Source organism: Podarcis muralis, chromosome 8 (genome assembly GCF_964188315.1).
Source record: "Podarcis muralis chromosome 8, rPodMur119.hap1.1, whole genome shotgun sequence".
Classification (NCBI taxonomy): Eukaryota; Metazoa; Chordata; class Lepidosauria; order Squamata; family Lacertidae; genus Podarcis; species Podarcis muralis.
Window position 1 is genome coordinate 307,210 of NC_135662.1, and position 25,394 is coordinate 332,603.

The following is a 25,394-nucleotide window of genomic DNA, read 5'->3' on the forward strand; positions in this document are numbered from 1 at the left end:
CTCCTGACCTTGTGCTTTGCCAGCTCAATCTCACAGCTCTGCAGGTCCAGGCTGAGGGCGGTGGGGGCCTCCAGCTGCTCTGTGGTGCGAAGGAGCCACTGCAGGAGCTCCTCCAGCTGGTTCTGGAACTGACCCAGACCCAGGAGGGCGGCTTCCAGGCGATGCTGAGGAGGAGACGAGAGAGGGGCAGGGCAGCCTCCATCAGGGGCAGAGGCTGGCCTGGTTGGCACAGGTTGCCCCTGGTCAGGAGCAGAGGGGAAAGATCGACAGGTGGTTGAGGAAGGCAGCCAAGCTGCACACCAGAGAGAAAGGAAAGCCATTCTCCACTGGGCCACTGTTCAATTTCTCAGACCCAGACCCAGACCTGACCAAGCAAAGGGGCAACTCCACCCACCAGCCACAGGAGGTTTCTCTCCTGAAATGCTCTCTCAGCCCCTGGGCACCCTAGTCCAGCCGTCACACTGGCCACCTGTCGTCCTCACCTGCCGCTTCACAATTTCCTCCTCCAGCCAGTTCCAGCGGTCGCGGAAGCTGCAGAGAGCGCTGGGGGGCCCCTTGATGTTGCCCCCCCTGGGGCTCACAGGGTGCCGCAGGCTTTCTACATCCACCTTGACCTGGTATAGCTCTCGCTTGAAATCCTGGGGGGGGGGGGGGGACAGAGCAATTTATTTATTTCTGCTCTCCTCCAGAGATCAATCTCCATTTTGAACTGGACTATGAATATTTGTAACACTTAAGGGTTATTGCATGTCTGATTTCCATAACTGAAATTGATGACCCCTGGAAAGAAGTTGATGTGAGTAGACATTGTATTTTCTTGTTTACTTAACAGTCTGGTTCCTTTGTTAAGAGGGAAACGTAAAACAGGGAGATGATCATCCAAGTCTGCCTAAAGCATCCTTGGATATCATTGTTCTAGAAGGTGAGGCAGCCTTGTCCTAATAGCTTCTAGAGATAAGTTGCACATGGAAGGTGATTAAGAATGCAGCTGAAATAGATATTTGCATTTTCACACAAGAAGAGGAAGGTTAATGAATAAATAATATATCCTCTCCTGCTCATCTACATCCATTCAAGGGAACCGTCCCAGGTGGTCCCTGGGCACCTGCCCAGCACATCTTTTGCAGCAGCATCAGGTGAGAAAGAGATGATCGGTCCAGGTCTCCGCACTGGCCAGGGATGGGTTTTCCTTCTAGTCCTGAATCACTCTCATGGAGTGCAGGGAAGGGTTCCACTGCCTGCCCCACTGTACACCCTGCCCCATAGCTACTGTTGCAAGCATATAAGGAATACCTGTTGCCCATTCAAAATGTGTTCAAGAATCAACAGTCGCAGCAGTGGAGAAAAAGAAAGCAAAATTTATTGCTGAGCAATCAAGACCCAGTGGAATATTTTCCAGAGCCTGGGTACCTGAGCCCCTAGGGCTTTGGCTTTATATACCTGATTGCAAACAGCATATACTGCAGCAAAATCAAACCAATGAGCAGGGACAAGAGCCCTTCCTATGCCCAGGTAAAGAAGACTTCTGCTTTTCCCATAGATGTGCATAAGAAATCACCGACGGCCTTTGCCCTCATTTTCATCAATAAAGAGGAAAAGAAACCTCTTTGGCAGCTGAAGACCGAACGCCCCTTTCTGTTATCAGGCTAGAACATGGCATTATGGGGCAGACATTCGCCTTCCCGTTTCCCCATTTTTGGCCTAGCATGAGAAACAGTCTGGGGAATGTTCCCTGTAGAAAAAATGCCAACACATCAAACTTATTGTTTCCTGCAAGCACAATAGCAGGGCAGAGAGAAACAGGGCAGAGAGAAACTCTGGACTCCTGAGATTTTAGGCACTTCTAGCCTTAATGAAGCCTTGGTGATTTAAGCATCATTAGGATACATGGTTATATAGAAAACATAAAGGTAACACTCTTCCAGGTGGCCTTGCCACACTACAACCAAGGAGTCCAGAGCACACAGCCCACTCCTCCACTTCTTCTGAGCATCTCCCTTACCTTGAGCTCTGAAAGCTGCCGCTTGACCAGGTCCAGGTCCCCCCCGACCAGAAACTCCTCTGCAATCTTCAACTCAGCCGCCTCCAGCCAGCTCAGGAGCCTCTAGGGAAGTGCGGAAAGGGGGGGGGGTCCCAAAGAGGAATAAGGTCTGGCAGCCACAGCAGTGTGTGCATGAAAGTGCTCCAGGGCCAAGCAGAAGCCCCTCTGTGGGTGGCTGAGTCTGTGGGTGACTGAGTCACCCCCAGGACACCTGCCTGGGCCAGGAGGGGGGTGAGCTGCTGCCTGCCAGAGACCGACTCTGGCTCAGTCTGTGGGAACAACCCAGCCAGGGAGCCTGTTGACCTGACTCTTGGCCAGGGGAGAAGCTTATGGGGTGAGGGCCAAAGCCTTTGCCACAAAGGGGTTATTTCAAAGCCCAGCGGGGGGGGGGGCAAAGGAAGGGGGTCAGGAATACTCTCCTGCTCACCCTATAACGGCCAACAGCCACAGGTTGCTCCCCATCCACCTCATTAAGGCTGTGGGTGTTTTTGTCCCAGGGGTCCACCGCATGGCCTGTGCCCAAGTAAGAGACCCTCCTCACCTCCATGGTCTGCTGGTAGTTGAGTGAGGCCTGCAGCTGCTCCTCCAGGCGGGTCTGGCGTTCGCCCCACACCTTGCTCAGGCTGTTCCAAGAAGAGTAGAGCTGCAGAGAGAGGAGTGAGAGAAATATGGGGGGGGGGGTGTTAAGCTGCAGGGTTTTGGGAGGCCAGCCCCTGTAGGCTCTTTCACATTCTGAGGGCCAACATCACACAGGGACCCCATGCCAGGCTGGCACTCTGTGCCCAAATGCATCCCATAAAGGGCACCCACTTGTGCTTGTGCCCTGTGTGTTTGCACCCCTGGGGCACAATATGCCCCCCCCATCCCCTGGGATTTGGTACAGAGGCGGCTGTAGATTTTACAGCCAAATGACAAATGCATGTTTTGGTAGACAAGCAAAGGAGAGAGTTCTTAAACTTCCTAGAGAGGACCCTCTGTGTGTGACGGGTTCTTTTGCCTCCTTTGGGTGGGAATTCTGAAACAAAGGAGTTAATTCCTTACTCTTCCTTCCACCTCTGAGGAGACACTCTCTCTCTCTCTCTCTCTCTCTCTCTCTCTCTCTCTCTCTCTCTCTCTCTGCTAAGCAGACGTGTGTCTGGGGCTTTCTTTTACACGCAACTCCTCATTTGCATGGGGGCTACGTTCCAAGGCACCACACGCTTACATGTAATTGCATATAATCAGAACACCCATCGGAACACCCATTGAAAACACCCCATTCCGCCCCTTTTTGTGACATTTTTTGTGACGTTTTAGGATCACTTTTGGGTTCAGCGCAATGCACATATATATGGTCATGTCCATATTTGTGTAAATGGGGAGTTGCCTGTATTGTAACTTAGAAGTATTTTTCGGCATACTACTTTGCTGTATTTGCTGCCTGCATTGAAATGTAAGTAAAAAATATATATATTCTGTTTAGCTTACTAAAAAGGTGTGGTTCATAACGCGCAATGGGGTTGAAGAGGGGAAGGACTGCAGACCACCAATAAAAGGGGATTCCTAATTTCTAAGTTTTAGTAAGCTGTAAAACATATAATTGTTCTTACTTTACTAAAAAGGCTTCACAGCCCGCTTACCTTTTGTATTTCTCCCACACATGTGGGACAGGAGGTTTAAATTCTAATCTACAGATTTAATCCTCAATCCATCTCGTACAGCGGCCACCACATGTCCAGCTCAGCTTTGCTCTCTCATCCATCCAGGCTGCTCTTGGCAGCCCTTCTAGGGTGCACAGGGTCAGTTCTTGCTGGGGGAAGCTGCCAGTCAGTGCACGCAACACAGAGGGAAATGGACCAGTGGGCTGGCTCAGGAGGAGGAAGCTTTCTATGTGCCTAGGCCAACACTGGGGCAATGGGGCTGCCCCTTGGCAAATGGCCCACACTGCCCGTACCCTGTGGGGTTTCCCTGCCTTAGATGGGTCCCTCCCCAGCTCACATCATCTAGGCTCTTGGTGACGTCCGGTTTGTCCAGATCTCCACAGGACGACATCAGCTCCATGCCCAGGACGCCCAGGGAGTCCAGCTCGCTCTGCAGGGAGTCGATCTCTTCTCGCAAGGCCTGGAGGGAGAAGGGGTGATGGGGTCAAGGTCCCGTCTCTGAAACCAGCCCCAGGAAGGCCTCCTCGCACACAGAAGCTGCAGCATGGCAAAACCTGAATCACTGCCGGCAGGAGCTGGGAGCCGGACGCAGGGCAAAGCCAATGGGGCAGGTGGGTGGGGGCCATGGGAACACCTCCCCTGTCAGCAGTTCCCAGGATCCCTCAGGGAGAAGCAGCCTGGTGGTTGCTGAGCAATGTCCTGGTACCTGCATGGCCCCAAGCCTGGCCTGGATGGCCTTGGGGTCCGAGGCAGCCTCCTCCGGCTCCAGCACCACCTGCTGGATGTCTCCCAGGGTGGCGGCCAGGTCCGAGAAGCCCTGCCAGAAGCGGTCGGCCAGCACCAGCAGGCCCTGCAGCCAGTTCTCCCGCTCCTCGCTCTGCTCCCAAAGCGCCTTCCACTGGCTCAGCAGCTGCTCCACACGCTCCTGGATCCCTGTCCGCAGGTAGGGGGGAGGCCAAAAGAGAGGGGTCCTGGGGGCGGGCTCAGCAGGAAACCGGCCTCCCCCACCCCAAACAGGAGAGGGACTCATGCCCTCTAGGCCACCCAGATTTGTGACCCACAGGGATCCTGCGGTGCTCAGGGCAATGGCCTCTAAATGTGAGCAGTGGGTCTCTGGGGAGCAGGAAGGAGGAGACCCAGAGGCTCTGGCCAGCCCCACAGCGGGGCCAGCTGCTTGGAAGAGGGGTTTCTGCGCCTGGTGCTGGGGAAGGGGCCCTGCCTACCTCTGTTTCCGCTCGCCTGCATGGTGGCCAGCAGCTCAGCCCCCTGCCCGCGGAGGGTCTCCAGAGCCACTCCCAGCTTCTCCAGCTCCGCCAGCCGGAGGCCGTTCTCCCGGATCTGCTCCCGGAGCCAGGCGGAGTCTCCCCGCACCGCAGGGGGGTCCCTCGTGCGGCTTTGCAGCCTCTCCAAGCTCTCCACCATCAGCTCCATGCGCTCGGACAGCTGCAAGCAGGGGCACAGCAGAGGGTTGGCCCAGCCCCACAGGCAGCCGGCTGGCCTCCCACTGACCCACCCAGAGTGGGTGCTGAGCCCCAAGTCTGGGCCATGCACAGCTGGAAGGGAGCCGGCAGCATCCGAGGCTCTGGGGAAACCGAGGCACATGAGTGGGAGAGCCCTGCAGGAGTTGGAGCCTGGCAGCACCTTGAGCCCCAGAGCACCCGTGGGTCTCCATGGGGGTCAAGAGAAGGCCTGTGGTCCTTATGGCTGAAAATGGGTCTGCCCTAATGGCCCAGCGGGAGCCATAGCATTGGCCTGGCTGTAGCAGCCCCTGCCAGCCTCTCTGGGCCTCATCCAGCCCAGACTAGAGATGCTGGTTGATGGCATCTCCCTGCCATGAAGAGATGCCAGGCCTGGCTCCCCTGTGGGGGGGGGGTCCCTCCAAGCACAAAATGCAGGCAGAGGAAGGCGGTGAAGCCATCCAAGTCATCTCACGGTTTGCTGCCCAAATAACTCACTTGTCCGTTTACACCGGAATGAGATTGTGCCTAGTACATCTCACCCCGTGGATTTGTTATTGAGGATTTGGTCCACAAATGACAACATTTTGGAGGTCCCAGGTTGCAAGGTGGTTAGATTGGTCTCAACTAGGACCAGGGCCTTTTCAGTACTGGCCCCGACTTGGTGGAACGCTCTGTCCCAAGAGACCAGGGCCCTGCGGGACTTGACATCTTTCCGCAGGGCCTGCAAGACAGAGCTGTTCCACCTGGCCTTTGGTTTGGACTCAGTCTGACCCTTATGTTTCCCTCCCCTTATGGTTTTGACTTTTAAAATGAGGCTGCATTTTAAATTGCATTTTAACCTGTTTTTAAAATTCTTTTTTTCTTTTTCTTTTTTTTCTTATGTTTTTACTGAAATTTTATTGGTGTTAGCCGCCCTGAGCCCAGCTCGGGCCAGGGAGGGTGGGGTATAAATAATTTTTTTTTCCTTAGGGGAAAACCCTGTGTATCTGCATTGTTTCAGACATAAGCCAGCCGGGGGGAGGAGAGGTGAGGGTGTCAGACTGGGACAGAGCAGGGTTCGAATCCTCCCACCTGGCCACGAAGCTGACTGGGTGGCCTTGGTTGAGTCTAGTTTGGTTTCAGCTTGTGGGGATAAGATGAAGAGGAGAACCATGTGCCCCACTGTGGACCCCTTGGGATGGAAAGGCAACAAACAAACAGAAAACTATCACAACTCAGCTTCCTGGGTTTGGGTGCTCACTTGGCCGGAGATGGACGTTGCTGCTGTGTGAGGCCAGAGGTGCTGGCCAGTCAGAGACAGCAGGGAAGTGGCTGACCCAGGTCTGTTCCCATCCCCCACCACTGCCATGCCTGTGTTAGGACATAGTTCCGTTCCACCCTTAGAACAGGCATGTGGAGTTGTTGTATGTCACAAGTCTGTTTACTTCCAGCACAGTTTGCTGGGAACTTCCGTTGTATATAGCTTTTCCCTGTGCTATTTGCTTGGACACGAAGGGAAGAAGACATGTTTTTTCCTTTGTCCTGCTGCTGAATAAATGCTTGTAAATATGCTTACATATGCCTCTGTCTGCTACTTCTGTTGCAAAGAGTTCTTATCTCTGCTAGCTTGCGTGCTCAGTCTCTAAAGGTCTCTGAGGCTTGAGTCGCAGTTTTGATGCTGGTCCGAGAACCAGAGTTCGCCCGGCTGCCGGCCAGAGCCAGCTGGGGGCCTGCCCTGCCAATTGCCCCCGTCTCCCAGGACGCATCCTAACAGCCTGCTGCCCCAGAGACCGTCCAGCTGCTCACCTGGCTGTATCGAGGGATGGCCTCCTCCAGCACAGCCGCCGCCTGGCGAACCCGTTCCCGGATGCTTCCATACTGCTCCTCGGCCGCCTGCCAGCCCTGCTGGAAGGGGGCAGCCTCCTGCGGACTGAGCTCAGCTAGCTGCCCCGACAGCCGTTGCAGCTTGGACATCAGGGGCTTGTGCTCTGCAATGGCCTCTCGGAGACCCTGGCCGGGCCGGGAGAGAGAAGCAGGTGAGGACCCTCGGCCTCCCCTGGCACCCTCAGCCCCCCTCCAGTCTCCCTCAAACCCCCCCCCCTCACCTGCAGCAGCTCCTGGTGCTCCCGGAAGGCCTCGCAGCTGATGCCATCAGGGGAGAACTGCTCCACTGCCCGCTGCGTCTCCTCCAGCCATGGGCACAGCTCCTCACGGGCCTCAGCGAACTGCGCCAGCAGAGACTGGGCACGCTCCAGGCGCAGGGTGCAGGCCAGGCTCTGGCGCAGGAGGTGCTCCGAGTGCTCCTGCAGGGGCTGGACCAAGGGCTGTGGGGCACACGAGGCGTCAAGGGGGGTCAGATTGGAGGACAGAGAGGGCACCCCCACCTGGGGCATGGCCAGTCTTTCTCAGATCAGGCTCTGCAGCCCTGTTGACGGAGGGAAGGGGGTGACAGGGACCTGCCAGCCAGAGGGTGCTGCTCTTGTGCCCCCGGGGGAAGAGAAAAAGGCCCCCACCCAAGTGGACTTTGCAGGCCTCTTAGCCAGCCCTCTGTTTTTAAGCCAGAGGGCAAGTATCAAAAATCTTTGGATTTTAGGTGCTCCAAAAAGGTGCTCTGCAGACAAACTGGAACCGGCTCCCAACTTGCTTCCCTTAATGGAGTTGCGTTGGAAGGCAAGCAAAAGGGTTAGAGCTCCTCCACTGACACCCAGTGGCTGAAAGGGGTATTGCATGTCAAGAGAGCCTCCCCCTCCCCACCCCACTGGCCTCACCTGGAGCTGCTGTTGCACTTCTGGGGGGCAGAGGCTGAGCAGTGGGTCAGCGATGGCCACCAGCCGTTCCACGAGGCCGTGGTGGTGCAAGATCTCCGCCGACAGGAGCTGGGAGGTGGGGAGAGTCACCATCAGGACTGGGCCTCGCAAGGCCCCTTTGCCAGGGCAGGGTTGCCCCCAGAGTGGCCCTGGGGAGAGCAGGGGGGTCCTTGGCCCCTGGCGGAGCTCCTGTGTGCAGGGCAGGCCTCTCCCTCCCCCTGGACGCCATCCCCAGTGGAGGTGCCCTGCCTGGCCACTGCTGGTGAGACACCTTCTTCTTCTTTGGCGCTCCTTCATAGCCAAGTAAGATTGTCTTCCAATAACATGGTTTTAACAGTGAGTCCGTAAGAGACTGTGGAGGCCAATTCTGGATCCACACATCCTTCCACAGTGGGAGTTGATCATGGTGTGGATTTGCCAAGCGTGCCTTCCTCTTAGCACGCTTCTCCCTTGTGTCCTGAGTTCGAGTGTCTTCAAAGTCCATGACACCTTTGGTAAAGGCTGTTCTCCTTTTGGAGCACTCGCAGGTCAGCGTTTCCCAATTGTTGGTGTTTGTACTACTTTTTTTTAGATTTGCCTTGAGACAGTCTTTAAACCTCTTTGGTTGAGACACCAAGCCCTGAGCGGCTGCCGCATGGGGGCGGAGGGCTTGGCTGTTAGACCCTCCCCACCCCCTGACTCTATAGTCAGCTGGGGGCCACGGGGAGGAAGGGAAGGAGGGAGAATCTATGGGGAGGAGGGGGAGGAGCCTGTTTGGGGCATGAGGAGCTCAGTCCCTCCAGTGCTCCACTGGCCTGCTCAGCTCCCAAGGCCAGAGGCACTGTGGCAACACCCTAGGTGCTGGCCCCGTGGAGAGGCACCCAAGGGTGCCCCTGCAGGACTGGGCTGCCCCAGGGCAGGGCTCCACCTGCTGCTCCCAGCCAACCCTCCCTCCCTCCCTCCCTCTCCCCAAACACCCACCTTCAGATCGGCCAGCTGCTGCTGGATGGCCTCTGCTTCCAGGTGCACCTGGCCCAGCTCCTCCAGGTGTGTGCTCAGGTGGGACACCTTGTCCATCTCGGAGCCCAGCACCTGCTCAAACTGAGACAGAAGAGAGGGCCTTCAGGATGAGGGCGCAGACAGACCACTCTGGGCAGGGACAGAGGGCAAGAAGACTCAAGGTGGCTCCCTTCTCTGCCCACAGCGGGGGTTTTTACAGCCTAGAAGTTGCTGGGTGAGACGTGTCCTTCTTCTCTTCCAGGAGTCCTTCTCCTCCTCCAAGGAAGATCTGGCAGCTCAGCAGCAGAGAGTGAGGGAGCAAGTCAGGTGCCCCCTGGGGAAGCTCTCCTGGCCTGCCCCAAATATCTTGCCTTAAGGCAACAGGCCCTCTGTGCCCGTGACCTCCTCACATGGCATTGCAGGGTCAACTCTGCAGTTCTATGACTCCTTCCCTGAAGTGCCCATTACCTTCTCTCTGTCTGCAGCACTGAGCTGGCGGGTCCCGTCATCATCACCCCCCAGCTGGCCCCCCTGCGGTGCCAGCTCCTTCTCCAAGCGCTCCAGCCAGAGGGCCAGATCCTCCTCGGTGGGGCCCAGCCGGCAGGAGGCCTCCAGGGTCTGCTCCAGGCGGTGCAGGATGGCAGCGCTGCTCTGGCCCACGAGGAGGAACCTCATTCGCAGGGAGTCCATCTTCTCCTGGGCCAGATGGGCTTCCTCTCCTGGGGGAGGACAGCAGCACCGGCTCAATCCCAGGAGCTGCACCCCCCACCCAGCCCCAAGACCCAGGGCCCATTTCCAGGAACCTAATCCTGGAGGAGCCGAGATGCCAGAGGAGCCATTGGGGCTGCTGGAGGAAAAGCGTTCCTGCCCCAAGAAGCTCCGCTGGTCTATTCTGATATCTGGCATTTGGTGCAGCCAGACTGGTGTGACCCACGTTGGGAGGAGCACTGTTTGTGGGGGGCTTTCCTTCTGATGCTGCCAGCCCCCCAGCTGCCCTGCCTGCCCTGCTCCCCCACAGGGTCATCTCTTGAGGGTGGGTGTTTTTGGAGAGCCCCAAAGTCACTGCCATCCCCCACTTGCCTGCCACCATCTCCAGAAGCTGCTGCCCGTGCTCCAGAGCCCGTTCCAGGTCAGCCGTCTTGGACCGGATTTCCTCACAGAGGTCCTGGAGGGAGACAGAAGCAGGTGGAATTGGTGCAAAGAGACCCCCTCCCTCACATGAAAACTCCCCCCTCCAGCTGAGGCCAAGAGGCGACTGAAGCGGCTCTGCTGGTCCTGTGAGGTCTGGAGAGCCTCAGCTTCCTGGAGCACAAGTCCCTCCTGCCTGCCCCATGCCCACTGCAGTGGGGCACGTGGAAGGAGAGGGCTCAGGAACAGGGTGGGCATGAAGGGGGTGAGGAAGCCACTCTTCCAGGGGTCAAGGGGTAGGGGCTTCTGTCCCCCCTCACCACGCCTTCCTCCACCCACCTCCAGTTTACATCTTGCTGCTGCCCGAATCCTTGCAGAAATGCTTCTGTGTCTGTTTGCAAAAGGGGAGTTTGTGGGTCTCCTTGGGACATGGTCACAGACGTGCACTCTGGGGGAAAGCCAAACCCCACTGCTCTGACGCAGACTGGCCCCCTTCTTGGATGATATAAATCTCCTCTCCAGACTCCTCACTGTGGCTGGGCTGTATAGACTCACCTTAAAACCTTGGTCGCATGCAATGGCTTCTCTGTAATTTGTTTTTTATATTGAATATGCTCTGTGTATGGTTTGTGTAAACAGCCTCGGCCCAGTATACCTGAAGGAGCGTCTCCACCCCCATCGTTCAGCCCGGACACTGAGGTCCAGCGCTGAGGGCCTTCTGGCGGTTCCCTCCCTGCGAGAAGCCAAGTTACAGGGAACCAGACAGAGGGCCTTCTCGGTGGTGGTGCCCGCCCTGTGGAACGCCCTCCCATCAGATGTCAAGGAAATAAACAACTGACTTTTAGAAGACACCTGAAGGCAGCCCTGTTTAGGGAAGTTTTTAAGGATTGATGTTTTATCACTTTATTATTATTATTATTATTATTATTATTATTATTATTATTATTAATTACTGTTATTATTATGTTGGGAGCTGCCGAGAGTGGCTGGGGGAACCCAGCCAGATGGGCAAGGTATAAATAAATAAATTTATTATTATTATTATTATTTAATTGTTTGTATGGTTATGGGTTTGTCTGTGCATAGCTTTATGGTAAATCAATAAAAAACCAATCAAGAAAAGACCCTGACTTGGGTCTCCTTCCCTCTTGAGGCTCCCAAGGCCACTTCCCCCTCCCAGGCCGCCATACCTGGACTTGCTGGAGGGCTCCCTGCGCCTGGCTGAGGCTCCCGTTGGCTCTCCACAGCTCAGCCAGCTTCCTCTCTGTGGAGGCCAGCCAGTCCTGGAAAACGTCTACAGACTCCTGGAAGGTGTGGGCTGCAGGAAGGATCTGCTCCAGGGAGCTGTGCCTGTTGGAAGAGAGAAGAGGCAGGGTCAGAAGATGTTGACGGGAAGAACCTCCAGCACCAGGCTCACCGGACCCAGGAAGACACACAGCCCTGCGCAAAGGCTGCCTTTCGGCCACAGCAGGCAACAAGGAGCCATGAGGACCAGCGCCATGAAAAGGCAGGTCTAGGGCTCGTGGCAAGCAGGTCTCCCCCTGCCTTTGTGGCCTGGCTGGTCTGACGGATTGAGCTGCCTCTTCCTTGTGCTTCTGGAACACAAAGCGCCCACCCCCCCAAGAAGGGAGCCAAATGCCAGGGCAGGATGGAACAGTGGTGTTCCAGGAAGGCTCCACGTGGGGAGGCAGAAGGTGCCAAGGACGTCTGAGACTTGGGTGAGGACAGGAAGGAAGAGCTCAGAGGTGAAGCTGCTTTGGATAAGAAGTTTAACTCCAGTCCGCTTCCCAGACAAAGCGGGGGGGAAGGGGGGGCTCTGAGCACCAGGGGAGAGCCCTCCCTCACATCCACCTCTTTGCACAAGGAAGGGGCTCTAGGCTTTGACTTGCAGCAAACGGTCCCCAGAGCTGCCTCATCCCTTTGCCGTGCAATTTCACACCCACCCTCATCCATATGGGGTGCATGTGCCCCACACCAGGCTCACAAGACTCTCACAAGAGAGCAAAACTGAGGGCATGTTTAGGCCTTAGCTGACCTCAGAAACCCCTCCTCTCCCAAAGTAGGACATCCTTCCTGAGCCTCCCCTCTGTGAAACTGGTTTAACAAGTATTGATAAGTTTCCAAGCAGAGGAGCAGATATCTTGGCTGAGTGAAGCAGGTCTGTGTCAACGGATTCTGGAGTCAATGTTGGAAAACATGAACTCTGAGCAGGATCTGATTTACATCTGCAACCCATTTTGTGATGTATCTGTGGCGTTTTTCTGAGGTTTTAAAAGATGCTACACACCTTTGCTACTCAACTCCCTTGCATTTGGTTGGGGGGAGAGACTCTGTTTGCAAATGGACTGATAAAGAAAAGCCAGCCTTGTGGATTTCCAAGAGAGGAAATGGCAGGTTGACCGTCTTTCTGTTGGCTCTCTGCTGCCAGAAGATAGTTACGTAGTGATGGATGGTAATCAGGTTGAAGTTCTGGCTATCAGATCACTCTGGGATAAAGAGGGATTGAGGGAGTAACCGCAAATGCTCTGGTCAAGGCTGTTCTCTGATGTTGGTCTTTGGGGACTGAGATGGGGCTACAATGAGTCAAGGTGAGTCGAGGAACCAACACTGTGTCCAAATGCCATGTAAGAACCCTTCATGGGAATAAGATCTGCATCCTCTCTTTGTAAAACATTTTTGGGACAAGATAATCTGTTAATTCAGAGAGATTACACTGTCTGCTGATGAAAGATCATGACTGGAAAAATTGCAAGAGCTGCTTTCTGTCTTTAAGAAGAAGGGAAAGAAAACTGGTCAGTGAAGTGTCTAAAGCAGAGCGAAAAGCATGATTTGTGCTTGGCAATAAAGATTAAACGAACAAGGGAATTCCTCGTGTGAAAAGTCTTTAATTCTTTTTCTTCTTTCCAAAATGAATGTTGCTGGGAAACTGAAAGTTTTCTCTGTGGGAAAATAATATTGTTGTGACTGTGATCTTAAGGTGGAAATCTTAAGGTAGAGACAGGACTTATAAAGAACCTGAGTTGTTAATAACATCAAACGCATCCAGTGTGGCAAAGATACCTTTGGATATCCCAGTGACTGTTGGTATTGTTCAATACAGTAGTTGATGGCCGAAGAACTAAAAATGATCAGATCAGCTTTTGATGAAAGGGGGAAAGAAATGAATCAGAGAGATATGAAGTGGAAAATGGAGAATACCTATGAAAAGCTGGCAGGACTGGATGATGTTGAAACAAAATTGGAGAAAGCAGATGGTGAAATGGAAATGCCTTTTATACAAGGACTTGGGAGGAGAAGGGGAAGGTAAAATGATCTGAATTTGGCATTGATGGAGCTCAGAAGGGGGAAAGCCTTCAGTCCTGGCTCTTCTTCCGTTCTAGCAGAGAGAAAGCATTCTGAATACAACTTGGAATGAATTCAGAGAATGATGTAACTGAATTAATAGTTCTCTCTCTGGAAAAAGGATAGGAAGAAAGGTAAATGGAAAATCCTAGAGGAGGAGAATGCTATGGTAAACACAACAGGAAATGGAAATTGAGTATACTGAACTGGGTGTGAATTTAAGGATATGTAACAAGAAAAGAATTATGGAATATTATTTCAATATGTGATCCCAGTGGAGAGGCTTTATCATGGGCAAGGATGGAATAATTTACTATTAATATGGAGGTTTGTTGGTGGGAATTATTGGAGGTAAAGTTGATATTTAAAGAAAAAACGTAAGTTGATATTTACTACTACTAACAATAATTTGGGAATCCCTCTTGGACTTTTTTGGGGAAAAGGAAATGAATCATTTAAAAAAAAAACTTGGACCTCAAATAAATATTGTTTAACAGAATGTTGTAATGTTATTTAATTTTATGTAACCAGCAGATGGAAAATCGGAACTCCTTTTTATCTTTCTTTTTTGCTTTCTCTTTTTCCCTTTCCCTTTCCTTCTTCCGGCTTCCTTCTCTTTCTCTCCCCCCCCCCCCCATAGCTGTTTTTGTTTCTGGTTTTAAAAATTTGCATTAGTTTTCTATATCTTTCTGTATAATGAAAAGCATTAATAAAAACCTGAATACAAAAAAGAAAAGCCAGCCTTGATTTCTACTATGTGGCCTTGCCTCTGTTTTTGTTCATTTCTCTGACCGACAAGGTGGTGTTGTGAGTGAGGGGAGAATTGCACCAATGCCCCCCCCCAATGTATAACACCTTGGGTTGCCCCTGCTTTGCCCTTTCACACTGCCCTCCCCATCAGACCCGGATCTGCTTTCCTGAACGCCTCTCTCCCTGCCTTCAAATCTCTCCTCCAGACTCACATTTTCTAGGGTGCCTTTGGCACAACCCCTGAGCCCCCACCAAGGCGCCCTCCCCCTCTAGGGACTCACCTGGCTTCTGCCCCCTGGATTAGCGTCTGCCACTTCTCCTGGAGGTTGGCAAGGCCTCCGTCCCTTCCGTGCCCGTCTGTGGTGCCAGGGGGCTCAGAGGGTGCCCGTCTCTCCTGCAGGAGGCCCTCCACATGGGACCTGCGCTCCTCCAGAAGGCGCCTTAGAAGCTGGTTGGGGTCAGAGAAGGCAGAGGGTGATGCCAAGCTCCCCTCAGGGACACGCTCCAAGGGGGAGGACAACCGAGTCTGGCACCGCCTTGGGTGCAGCAACACCCTGGCAAAAGAGGCTGGCCTGCTCCACTCCGAGGGCCAGGAGGAACTTTTTCATTTCATAAGAACCCAGATCAGTCCAAAGAAGACCCATCAAGCCAATTTTGCTTCGTTTCCATCAGCCCTTCTCCATGGCCTGGTATTTAGGGGTAGACTGCCTCTGAACAGGAAGTTCCACCTGGCTTCCATGGGAAAGGCTGGTTTTGAGAAGAGATTCAGGGGCACCAGGGTGGTCTCTTTGGGGAAGAGGTTCTTGGCGTCAGGAGCAGCGAGGGATAAAAGGCAGCAAGTGGAAAGTGGACGGAGAGACGTTTCTCTCCCTCTTGTGTAATACTTGACCTCAACGGGGTCACCCAGTGCAGCTGAATAGTGGGGAATTCAGGACAGACAAAAGAAAGTCCTCCTTCACCCTCCGCACAGTCAAATGACCGAATCTGCTCCTTCAAGGTCCAGTGATGACCAGCAACTCCGGAGGGCATGAGGGGGCCTCAGTGCCTGACCCTGTGTCCCTTCTGGCATCCCTCTTCAGAGAACAGGGTCCCCCCCAACACTTACTTAATTCTGTCAATTATTTTGTGTTACAGCCCTTGTGCTTTACAGTTAGCTCTTCCAACACTTTTAAGTAACAACTAATCATTAAATTGTACGTTCTAACCTCTCCAGCTTTATGACATAAGAAAAGTAGACCCCTCTCTCTGAGCTTTGCTTCCTGCAGTGAGAATGCAGAGGGCAAGAGGGGTGCAGAGCCCCCCAGAAGACTTTGACCGTGGGACCCCCTCCTCCTCCTTACAAGGCAGGCAGCGGCAGAACCCAAACTGGGCACAGGGACTGGGCAGCTCAGAGGCTGGTAATCCCATGCTGCCAAGTGTGGCTGCTCCCAAGATGGCCAAGTCAGATGTGGGAAGATGATGCCTATCTCTCTGGAAGTGCCCAGGGGGCGGAGAGAGACTCCCAGGCCAGGCCAGGCCAGCCATGCCCGCTCCTCCCCAAACGCAGGGGAACGAGCTTCTACTTGCGCTGTTCATTTAAAGGAGAGAGCCAAAGGTTCCTCTGGGGTGGGGTTTACTTTCTATTCTCCTTCCACAGCCCCAGAGGAAACGCTGAGGCCAACTTACAAAAGCGCCCTGCTTTTCACAGAGTCATAGAAATGTGATGTAGGAACCCCCCCCCAAGGGTCCTCTATGCCAACCCCCAGCAATGCAGGGATCTTGGCTAAAATGGTTACCCCAATGCCATCATCGCCACGACCCCCACCTTCACTTGCCACAGATTCACGTCCATAAAGGCATCTAGAGGCATCTAATCCACAAAGCACCACATCACATGCACCCCCCCCCCAAAATGCAGGGAACCCCCTAATAAACATCACACCTTGCAGAAATGTCAGATTTAAGGGGTCAAACTGCCATAACCCCCAATGTCAAAATCGGTGCACCACGGCGCCCCCTCATGGCCAGGCTTGGGAAAGAGCAGGTAATATCACTTGTTTTATGAGTGGGACTGTCGGCTGGCAAATGTAACAACTTGCACAGCAGCAGCAACTGACCCTGTTTTGCTAAGAAAATGAAATGCATTGTAAAAAGATTTGTAAGTGATTCATTCTGTTAAATAAACTTGCTAAATCGCACACTGCTGCCATAATTCCCGGAGAGTGAGATGGTTTAGGCAAGGACTCCACCCAGGAAGTGTCAAACCGGGTTTCTCCAAGACAAGAACTGTCTCAGTCACAGAAACTGATAAGCTCCCTTGTGATGTTTGCCAGGCTGCCTGGTGAATAGGAGGTGTCCCTTCTGCCAGTCTCCCAAACTGCCACCGGACTGGAACTTGCCAAAACTGAAATATCAAGGCCAAGTGTAAATTCTCACGCAGAATGTGTGAGACCAGCAATTCACAAAACGCCTCGGTGGACATGGTGTAATTTTGACCTGTTTGACCAGTTGTAACTCCTCCTAATTTTGTGATGCACCTTTGATGTTTTGTCCATGATCCACTGGCATCTTAGGGGTGGGGTTTCTCACTGCTGGGTGGGAAATTACAGAACACCCTTGGGGGGGGGGGGTTCCTCCTTTCCTGTGTGTTGACTCTCTGTCCCGACAAATAACCTATCAAAGGCACAAGACCTGCTTTGCTTTTTGCCTGCTTCTCTTCTCTCTCTTTTTCGTGCACTGACAGGGGAACCGAGCATCCAGCAAAGCCCAGGGTTTCCCTGGGGTTTCACAACAGAATCAGAGCAAGTGGCAAGCAGGTTTTCTTCATTTTGAAATGAAAAAATTAAGGTCTTAAGTATATAATAAAGGCTCATAAATGTACCAAGCAAAAACATGCATAAATATATAAACCACATGTCTGAAGCAGCACAGGAAAACAGCCATGAAGCCATTTTGACTCCCAAACTGACCAGGTGTTTTCTCTGCAAAGTCAAATGGAAAAGCCTCCCCATTGTCTTTTCCTTCACAAATCCTGTCTTAAGGGTATGTCTGTGTATGAATAGGGTGAGCCTGTGACCTGGCTCAGGAACTAAGTATTTATCATTACAAAATACTGGCCAGGCTCCCCAGGGTATCCAATCAAGTGAGCATTAAGAGGTAAACAACACACTCAGATTTCTGTTGTAGACCACCCCTTTCTGTGATGTAGGTATGATGTTATGGAGGGGTGGTCTGGAGCTCCAGGGCAGAGAATTTAAAATGTCTCTATAAGGGCTTGCTCACCATTGCTCAGGGTTCTTCTCCCTCCTGCGTGTGGTGAGGACCCTGTTGCAACAGTTCAATAAAGATCAGGCTTACAAGCTGCTTTGCTTCTCAATATTCTCTGCTTGGCCTCTGTTCTTTTCTCTGACGGATGGGGAACCTACAAAGGACTCTATAAGGGCTCTTGTGTCCCCCATAAGGGAATAAGGGCAGGTTTCCGTTTATTAGTTTCCAGGCCCTTTATCATCTTGGGACCCCTCCTCTGCTCCCCAAGGCCTGGCACCCCAAGGTGTGACGACACCCCCACGCTCACCTTCTGCTCCTGCAGCTGCGCCTTCACCACTTTGGCTTCGGAGGAAGGGGGCTTCTGGTTGGCCATGAGCTCCTCCATGTCGCTGACCCAAGAGAGAAGCTTCCTCAGAGTCACCTGGGCCTGCTCTGCGCCCCACACCTCTCCTAGGAAGGCAGCAGCTGCCTGGGGGAGGAAGGAGGGGGAGCTCAGAGTGAGGCCAGCAGCAGCTCTGTGTGGGGGAGCCCCAGTCCCACAGCAAAAGCCTCCTGGCACCTGGTGGGAGCATGGAGGTGGGGAGGCAGACTTGCATGACCCCAGCCCCACCTCCTCCTCCTCCAGCCCCCTACCCTGCCCTAGAGCATGACTGAGGAGGCTCTGCCTCCCTGCCCCGGCCCTTACCTTGCTGCTGGGGCTGCTCCATGGCTCCAGGGGGTCCCCCTGGCCAGCAGGCCAGCTCTGGCTGTTCTGGAGCTGCGGGAGAAAAGCAAGCACAGGGCGGAGGGTTTGCACCCTCAGACTCAGGAGGGAGGGAGGGGGCCTGCAGCAGCCTGCCCCCCCCCCACACACACACGGGAGCAGGAGGCTCAGGCCAGCACTTCCAGGAGGGCTCAGCTTCAGGGGAACCAGCACCAGCACGTTTGCATGGGGGGGGGGTGTCTCCCTCCACAGAACGGCCTTGGCTGCCTGGCCTTCTGGATACGCAGGGAAGGAGAAGTGTGTGGCGCCTGGGGTGGCTCTGCTGGGGCCCTGCATGCAGAGGTGGATCCAGCCGCCTTCCTGCTGATACAACAAACTGTCTCCCAGAGCCCCCACCCACCCAATGCTGCCCCCAGGCCAGGCACCCCAGGCAGCTTCTGACAACCTGAGCATCCTCACCAAGAGATTGGGAAATGGCCCCAAACTGCATGCGCCTGGGAGGGGTGTGGAGCAGAAGAACAGGGGGGGCAGCACGGATGCTGCCGTCAGCTGGCCTCACTGCAGGCACCAACATATTGGGCAGCAGAGCGACCGGCTCCAGAGTGACTCACCCCACGTGGAGCTGCTCATTTTCCACACTGGTAAAAAAACAGCTGTAGATACATGATCTTATCTCTGTTATCCACAAAACCACCTTGTAAGGCGGACCAGCCTCATTCTATGAACATAAGAACCAAAGTGGAATCTGCAGGATCAGGCCCCATCTAGCCCAGCATCCTGTTCTTACAGTGGCCAACCAGATGCCCCGATGGGAAGCCAGCTAGTGGGATCTGAGTGCGAGAGACCTCACCCCTCCTGCAGTCTCCAGCAACAGGGATTCAGTAGCACTGGCGCCTCTCTGTGTGTCACAGGTGCCCCCCCCCAATTCCTCCCGGGGCCAAAGTGGGATCCGGACTAGGGGCCTCCCAGTTTCCAGCCCACTTTCCCAGCCCCCCCCCCCCGCAGTGCCAAGACGTGGAGCAGCCAAGGGAGTGAAAGCAACGCATGTGTACGTGGGGAGGAATGGGGACGTCCTGGGCTCCCCCCGCCCCGTCTATTAACCTCTGGCAGGGCTCCTCCTGCGCACTCCGTGAGCACCTTGACCCGCCTGGTGACGGTGGGCTCTTTGCTCCGGTCGCCCCCCGGGTACTCGGTCACCTCCATGATCTCAGTCACAACGGTCTCGGTCACCTCCGTCACCTCCGTCACCTCAGTGGTGGTGAGGGGCTTCCAGACCCAGCCGCTCCCGTGCGCCAGCCCCCGGGGGGGACTCCAGGCAGCCCCCGCCACTGCCGCCTCCAGCTGGGCCTTGAGGGGGTTGCTGCAGCTGAGGGCCCCCCCGTTCTGCACCTTGACGTCCATGTTGTTCTGCTTGGGGAGGGGGCTGCCCTGCTGGCTCTTGCTGGGCCCCCCCAGCGTCGCCACGCTCCAGCCATTCTCGATCACCCGGGGGCTGAGTGGAGGCTTCTCCGGGGGGGCCCCGGGGCCCCCTGCGTTGTTCCTTCTGGAGGGGCGCCCGGACGCCAGGCCCAGGTCCTTGAGGTAGGAGTCCTTCAGGAAGTCGTCCGGCTTCTGGTTTTTCTCCCCCAGGCAGCTGGGTCTGCCCCCCGCGTTGCCCATGGCTGGCGGCTGAGGAGACCGTGCTCACAGCCCTGCCTGAAACAGAGAAGGAGGAGGAGCAGGAGTAGGAGAAGCCACCTTGCCTGCCCGCGAGCGAGTGGGAGGCCCAGGATGGCACCCACAGCAGGCACCATGCCCATCGTTGGGGGTTCCTTTTTCAGTCCACAGAGCCACCCAGAAAGTCTTCCATAATCTTCTTTCTCAGTGCTGCTCAATCTGTTGGTGAATTCCCATAAGCCCCTCACTCACTCCAGTTCTCCTTCAAGAATTCACATTACAACTTATCCAACTACAGGTCTAAGGAAATTAAAGAAAAACTAGGAGGTTCATTCCTCCTCTCTGCTCTCCAGCCATCTGGCCAGAGTAATGGCCAGACACATCATCTCTTCACAGCCTGTCTAATAAAGTAGCCCGTTGCTAAGGAAACTCTGTTGCTAGGGGGGAAAGTTGTTGCTATGGGCAAAAGTAGGCAAGCATCATTTCAAGTCTATCTTTGGACCCCCTCAAGACCCAGGCCAGAAGTCCAAGCCCAGCAGGACCTCTGAAACCGAGCGGAACTGGGGACCATAGCCAGACCTCTCCCATAGGATCAAATCCCACCAGAGGATTTTGGAAATACTCGCTTCAAACATTGTCGGGTTTGGACTAGAGGACCCTTTGGGTCCCTCCCTTCCAACTCTTCAGTTCTGTGATTCCACTACATTTACACCCGAACTTTCCTCCAAAGGAGCCCAGGGCATCAAACGTGCAAGTGCTGCAATACCACAAACAGAAATCGCCTCCCTAATCTCTGGGAACCAGGAAACACTTGACGGGATTAAGCGCTTATGCATTTGGATGAGCCCAGTCAGAAATTAAGCCCAGCATTTAGGAGGAGCCCAGAAGGTGTCAGCCTCTCCTGGACTTGCTGGGGAAGAGGAACATGGTTCTTGCTGGCAGGGAGGCTCACGGAAGGGGGCTCCCACCTGGTGAGGGTCTCACGGAAGGGGGCTTCCACCCAGGGGGGCTGCACCCATCCCGCCTGCAGCCCTCCTGGCTCAAGGGAGGCTTGGAGGCAGAGCCTGAAGGGTGTTTGCCTAAAGCACCCAAGGGTGACTGGGGCTGAAACTCAGTCGCTCCTATGGCCTGGGGTGGCAGGGAAGGAAGCTGGCGATGGAGGAGCTGCTCCAGGCAGCCGAGCTCTTAGGGGGGCACTCAGCATCTCCTCTGTGGCACAGACCTCCCCAGAGCCAGGGCTCCGTCCCAGCGTCCCGATGCAAATGAGGGGGAAGCCAGCGAGACAGACGGACCAGCAGCTGCTGCTAACGGCCGCCTTCTTGCCGGGACCCTGCGCTTAAACCTGGGCAAGCCCAGCGGAAGGAGAAGCCATCTGTCCGCAGAGCCCCCCTGACAAAAGCCTCTAGAGGGGGCGGTCCAGGGACAAGCAGGGCGTCCGGGGAGCCATCCATCAAGCGGCCCCAGACAGGTGGCTGCCCACAGCCCACCCATCACCCCCTGCCTGACAAGGCCATGCTGGCCAGGGGGAGAGAGCGTCCTTGGCAGAGGCACCACCTGGGGCCACCAGTCGCACAGACACACCCCGGCCACCTGCCATTGGAGGAGCCTCAGAATGATGGCAGAGCAGCCCCCCCCCCCGCCATGCCACTGACGGGACCCCCTCTACCTGCTTGCTCCCCTGGGGGAAAGGGGAGCAGAGGGGCAGGGGGCAGCCAAGCCTGCTCTTCTGCTGAGCCCACCCGCCAGGTGCCACCTCTGCCCTCCACCTCAAAGACCCTGCTTCCATTTGGCCTCTTCCTGGTCTGGGCCCCAACTTTCGTCGTGGGGAGGGGCAAGAAGGGATGAGGCTGCCCCGCGGGGCTGGCGTGGTTACCTTCATGGCGTGGCACGGAAGCTCCCCGCAAGGCTGGCGGCAGGTTTGCCACGCGGTCGGTGGCGGGCCAAGGGCACGGCGTCTGCCTCCGCTTCTGCCTTCAGGGGCTCCTCGGCCGCTGCCCCCAGGACGGACGGAGAGGAGCCGTCGGAAGCCCCCGGCAGTGGGGGGACTTGGGCTGAAGTTCCATCGGGAGAGGAGGGCCGGTACTGCCGGTGTGTCTGGCCCAGGGTCCGGCGTGTCGTGCAGGGAGGAGGCCTTCGCTGGAGCAGCTTGGTGGCGGGCGCCCGGCGGCAGCGTGGAGCCCCCAATGCCCCCTCTCCCAGGGCTCTCCTGGTAGCTGTCAGTCCAGGCCGGAGAAGAAGGATGGATGGAGGGATTGCAGGGTGGATGGGGGGGAGCCCTCCCAAGGAGAACTGGCACACGAGGAGGGAGAAGAAGGCACCTCCCAGGAAGGCCCGTGGATCTGGGCCCAGAAGAGCCCCACCAGCAGAGGCAGGCTGCCCTGGGGAAATGGAGGCGAGCCCCTCTGGCTGCCTGGCTGCTGCAGAGACCCTCCCTCGCTGCCCCCCACCCTCTGCCCCGCTGACCCCCTCAGCACACTCAGGCTAATACAATAAGCCCTCTCGCATTAACTCTTTGCTCGCTGCAAGACAATCGCCGCCGTTACTGGGGAAACGCAACAGGGCTCCCAACTATCCCGGAGCCGGTGGGGGAGGGGGCAGGCGCCTTTGCCACGGAGGAGGAGGAGGAGGAGAGAGGAGCTTTTCCCAGAGGAACAGCCCCCCACCAGCAGGACCCCTTCCCCCCCCCCTCACTCGGGTCCAGCCAGTGTCGCCATCGCAGCCCCAAGAGCCCAGGGACCCTGGGCAGCTGGTCCTCCGGGGGGGGGGGCGGCCTGGGACCCCTCCTGGCTTGTGGGCCTGAGGCTTGATGCTTAATTCAAGGGCAAGTCGGGCAAAGTTGGGGGAAGAGAAAGAAGGAAGCCCCTCCGTCCTCCAAAACGAGCCCCCTGCACCTCAGTGGGCTGGCTCTGGAGCCCACAAGTGAAAGAGAAACTCTGTGTGAACAGAAGGGGGGGGGGTCAAACCCTCTGCAGAGCAGGAGGAAAGGGAGAGGTTGCTTCCGAGCTGGGGGGGGGGGGGTTGGACCGATCTTCCCCGCTCTGCTTCTGCCCTGGCTGCCAATGCCCCCCCCCCAGCTTGGAACCCACTGTGGGGTGGAGGGAAGCCCCACTTTCCCCTTCCTGGTTGCCCCCCAGAGCCACAGGGAGGGAGGGTGGGTGCAGCTGGGGCTGGCATCCTCACCTGGCATGCATGGGTAGGCAGCTGCCAGGCTCCTAGCGCTCTCATGGGGCCCACGGCTGGCACCTGCCCTGGGCCAGCTTTCCGTGTCCTCTGTGGCACAGGGGCGGCTGGCATTCCCATTCCCCACAAGGCTCTTGAGTGCCACTACTTTTGTGCGGGAAATTGAGATGGCAGGACCGCTGCCCGCTCTGCCAGCTTCTCTGAGGGCTGTGCCATGGCTGCTGCTGCTGCCCACCCCCACCAGAGTCTGCCAGGGCCATGGCAGCAGGGAGGTCCACTGGCGGGCATGATGCCCCTTGGCCACCCACGGAAGGGGCTGCGTGTGGTGCCCAGAGCCAGGGGAAGCTGAGGAGCAGGGATGCTGCTCCAAAGGAGCGTCGTTGGGTCTTGGGGGTCTCTGCACAGACTCTCAGGCGCCCATGGCACAAGTCCCATCGTGCCCAGAGGGTAAAGAACGAGCGCACACTTTCACGGAAACGGGTCACCCTGCAAAGCAACAACCAGGCTGACGGGCCCTGGTTCTGTCTCTCTCCACAGTGCCCCCCTCCACAAGCTTGGTCTGGAATCCCCCCTCCCACCGCAATCAATAAATCAGTAAAATGCCCCAAACAGGAGCCTCATTCGAGACTCCGCCAGACCTTTTAAAAACTGGTCCGGAGCCCCCCCCCCCCCCCCGCTCCAGGCTGACCTGGTGCCCCCTTGTGGCGCATCTGGGATGATTTGTGCTCAGGAGGGCAAGCTCTGTGTCCTGGGATGGTTTGGCTTCTGCTGCGCGGCAGGGCAAGAGCGCCCCCTCCAGGCAGCAACGAGGAGAAGCAGCACAGCGCGACTCACAGCCTGGAAGGTCCGTTTGAGCCGCTGCTTCCATGAAATGCTGCAAAATGCCCTTGCAAAAGGACACCCGCCTGGAGGGGCCACAGCAGCAACTGCAAAGGAGCTCAGTGCTGGGGGAACCCAGCCAGGTGGGAGGGGCACAAATAATAGATGAGGGTGACGACGACGACGATGATGTCCTGGAACTCTGTGCCGCTCAGATGACTGATTCTGATCAAGGTAACATCTCCAAGGACACCTCCCCCCCCCCCCCAGAAGAAAGGGCCTCTTGCTAGTCCTGCAGATAAAACCACAAGACAGGAGCAGCCCCCCCCCTCAAAAATGGTGCTCAAAGTGCCCACAGAGCAGCAGAGAGGAGTCAGTCTAGTTGTGGCTAGGGCAACCCATTCAGATGCGTGGAGTACAAGTAATAGAGGAGTAGCAGTAGTAGTAGTAACAACAGACTCCTTCATTGGAGGTTTTCAAGCAGGGGTTGGCTGGCCACCTGTCCTGGATGCTTTGGTTGAGATTCCTGCATTGCGGGGGGTGGCTGGGTACTCTACGATTCTATGATATTATTATCATAAAGGCCCTGCCTCTGAGTGCGTGCAGAGTGCATGGCCCTGCGTGGTTCAGCTGGTGAGAGCCTGGTGCTGAGAATGCCAAGGTTGCCGGTTCGATCCCCAGAAGGGACAGCTGCATATTCCTGCCTCGCAGGTGCGGGACCAGATGAGCCTCAGCTCTGGGTGGTTCTATGATTCTCTTTCCCCCTTGCAAGGGGGTCTGGCTGAGGGGTCTGGGGGTGCTGTGGGATGAGCTGAGGGTGGCCCTGCTCTCCCTGCTTGGTCACACACACACACACCCGCCAGCCGGACCCCTCCTCTTTGGCGGAGAGGAGCCCCCAGCCCAGCCCCTCTGGCCGCAGCCTGGCGCAGCCTCAGATCCTGGGAGCCGGGCGGTGGGCTCTCTCCGAGCCCCCCTTTGTCCGGCATGAATGAGCCTTTCAGTTTGTGCCGTCAGGGGTGCGGAGGGAGACCATGTGCCCAGCAGGAGCAGAACAAAAGGCAGTGGGGGGGGACCCTTTCAGCAGCCTGGCAGCGGCTCAAGACGGAGGGCCTGGGCCTGCTTGGGCGGGGTGGGGGGTGCGCACGCATGTGCACCGCCACACACACCCGTTAACCCCTTGTACGCTGCGCTGCTGCCCACACGGGGATACAAATGGGGAGGCCAAAGGAAGGGGGAGGCACCTCCCGGCCCCCCAAGCTGCCTGTGTGTTGCTGAGGCCTCTTTGCAAGGCTGAGGTGAGCCAGGCTGCGTAAGGAAGGGCCTACAAGCGCCAGAGGGCATCATGTGCCACACACCAAGTGGAAACACAGGCCAGGTCACAGCGCAAACCCCAGAACGACATGAGCGCCACTCGGTAAAACACTGGGGGCACAAAGTGACACAGGGGCAGGTTCTCCCCCTGCCCAAAAAATCCTACACTTGCCATCCTCAGACACCTTGAGTTGCACAGGGATGTGGACCACCAGGGCTGTGCCCTCCAGGGCTGGCACTTTCACCATGTTGGGCAGGACGAGGTGAGTCCGCCGTGAGCCACCTCATTCCTGGCTTCAAAATGCACTCTGTCCTTGCAGAAGGCAGGGGGGCACCCAGTGGGGGGAGCGCTCA

The 25,394-nt window shown here is 56.0% G+C and overlaps 1 protein-coding gene across 1 annotated transcript in view; it reads right to left on the reverse strand.

Moving 5' to 3' along the window:
* The window catches only part of PLEC (plectin), a 134,601-nt gene that overhangs the window by 16,670 nt on the left and 92,537 nt on the right, over window positions 1-25,394 (reverse strand). The window contains exons 35-55 of the mRNA XM_077933604.1: window positions 22,911-23,157; window positions 21,653-21,943; window positions 21,397-21,408; window positions 19,176-19,756; window positions 18,057-18,128; window positions 17,679-17,840; window positions 14,407-14,573; window positions 11,224-11,383; window positions 9,986-10,070; window positions 9,374-9,624; window positions 8,888-9,007; window positions 7,889-7,996; window positions 7,226-7,444; window positions 6,927-7,130; window positions 4,905-5,124; window positions 4,388-4,614; window positions 4,019-4,141; window positions 2,583-2,684; window positions 2,003-2,104; window positions 483-638; window positions 9-239 (exon numbers count right to left, since the gene is read on the reverse strand). Coding sequence (XP_077789730.1) covers window positions 9-239; window positions 483-638; window positions 2,003-2,104; window positions 2,583-2,684; window positions 4,019-4,141; window positions 4,388-4,614; window positions 4,905-5,124; window positions 6,927-7,130; window positions 7,226-7,444; window positions 7,889-7,996; window positions 8,888-9,007; window positions 9,374-9,624; window positions 9,986-10,070; window positions 11,224-11,383; window positions 14,407-14,573; window positions 17,679-17,840; window positions 18,057-18,128; window positions 19,176-19,756; window positions 21,397-21,408; window positions 21,653-21,943; window positions 22,911-23,157 — 3,840 coding nt within the window. The remainder of the gene's footprint in view (window positions 1-8; window positions 240-482; window positions 639-2,002; window positions 2,105-2,582; window positions 2,685-4,018; window positions 4,142-4,387; window positions 4,615-4,904; window positions 5,125-6,926; window positions 7,131-7,225; window positions 7,445-7,888; window positions 7,997-8,887; window positions 9,008-9,373; window positions 9,625-9,985; window positions 10,071-11,223; window positions 11,384-14,406; window positions 14,574-17,678; window positions 17,841-18,056; window positions 18,129-19,175; window positions 19,757-21,396; window positions 21,409-21,652; window positions 21,944-22,910; window positions 23,158-25,394) is intronic.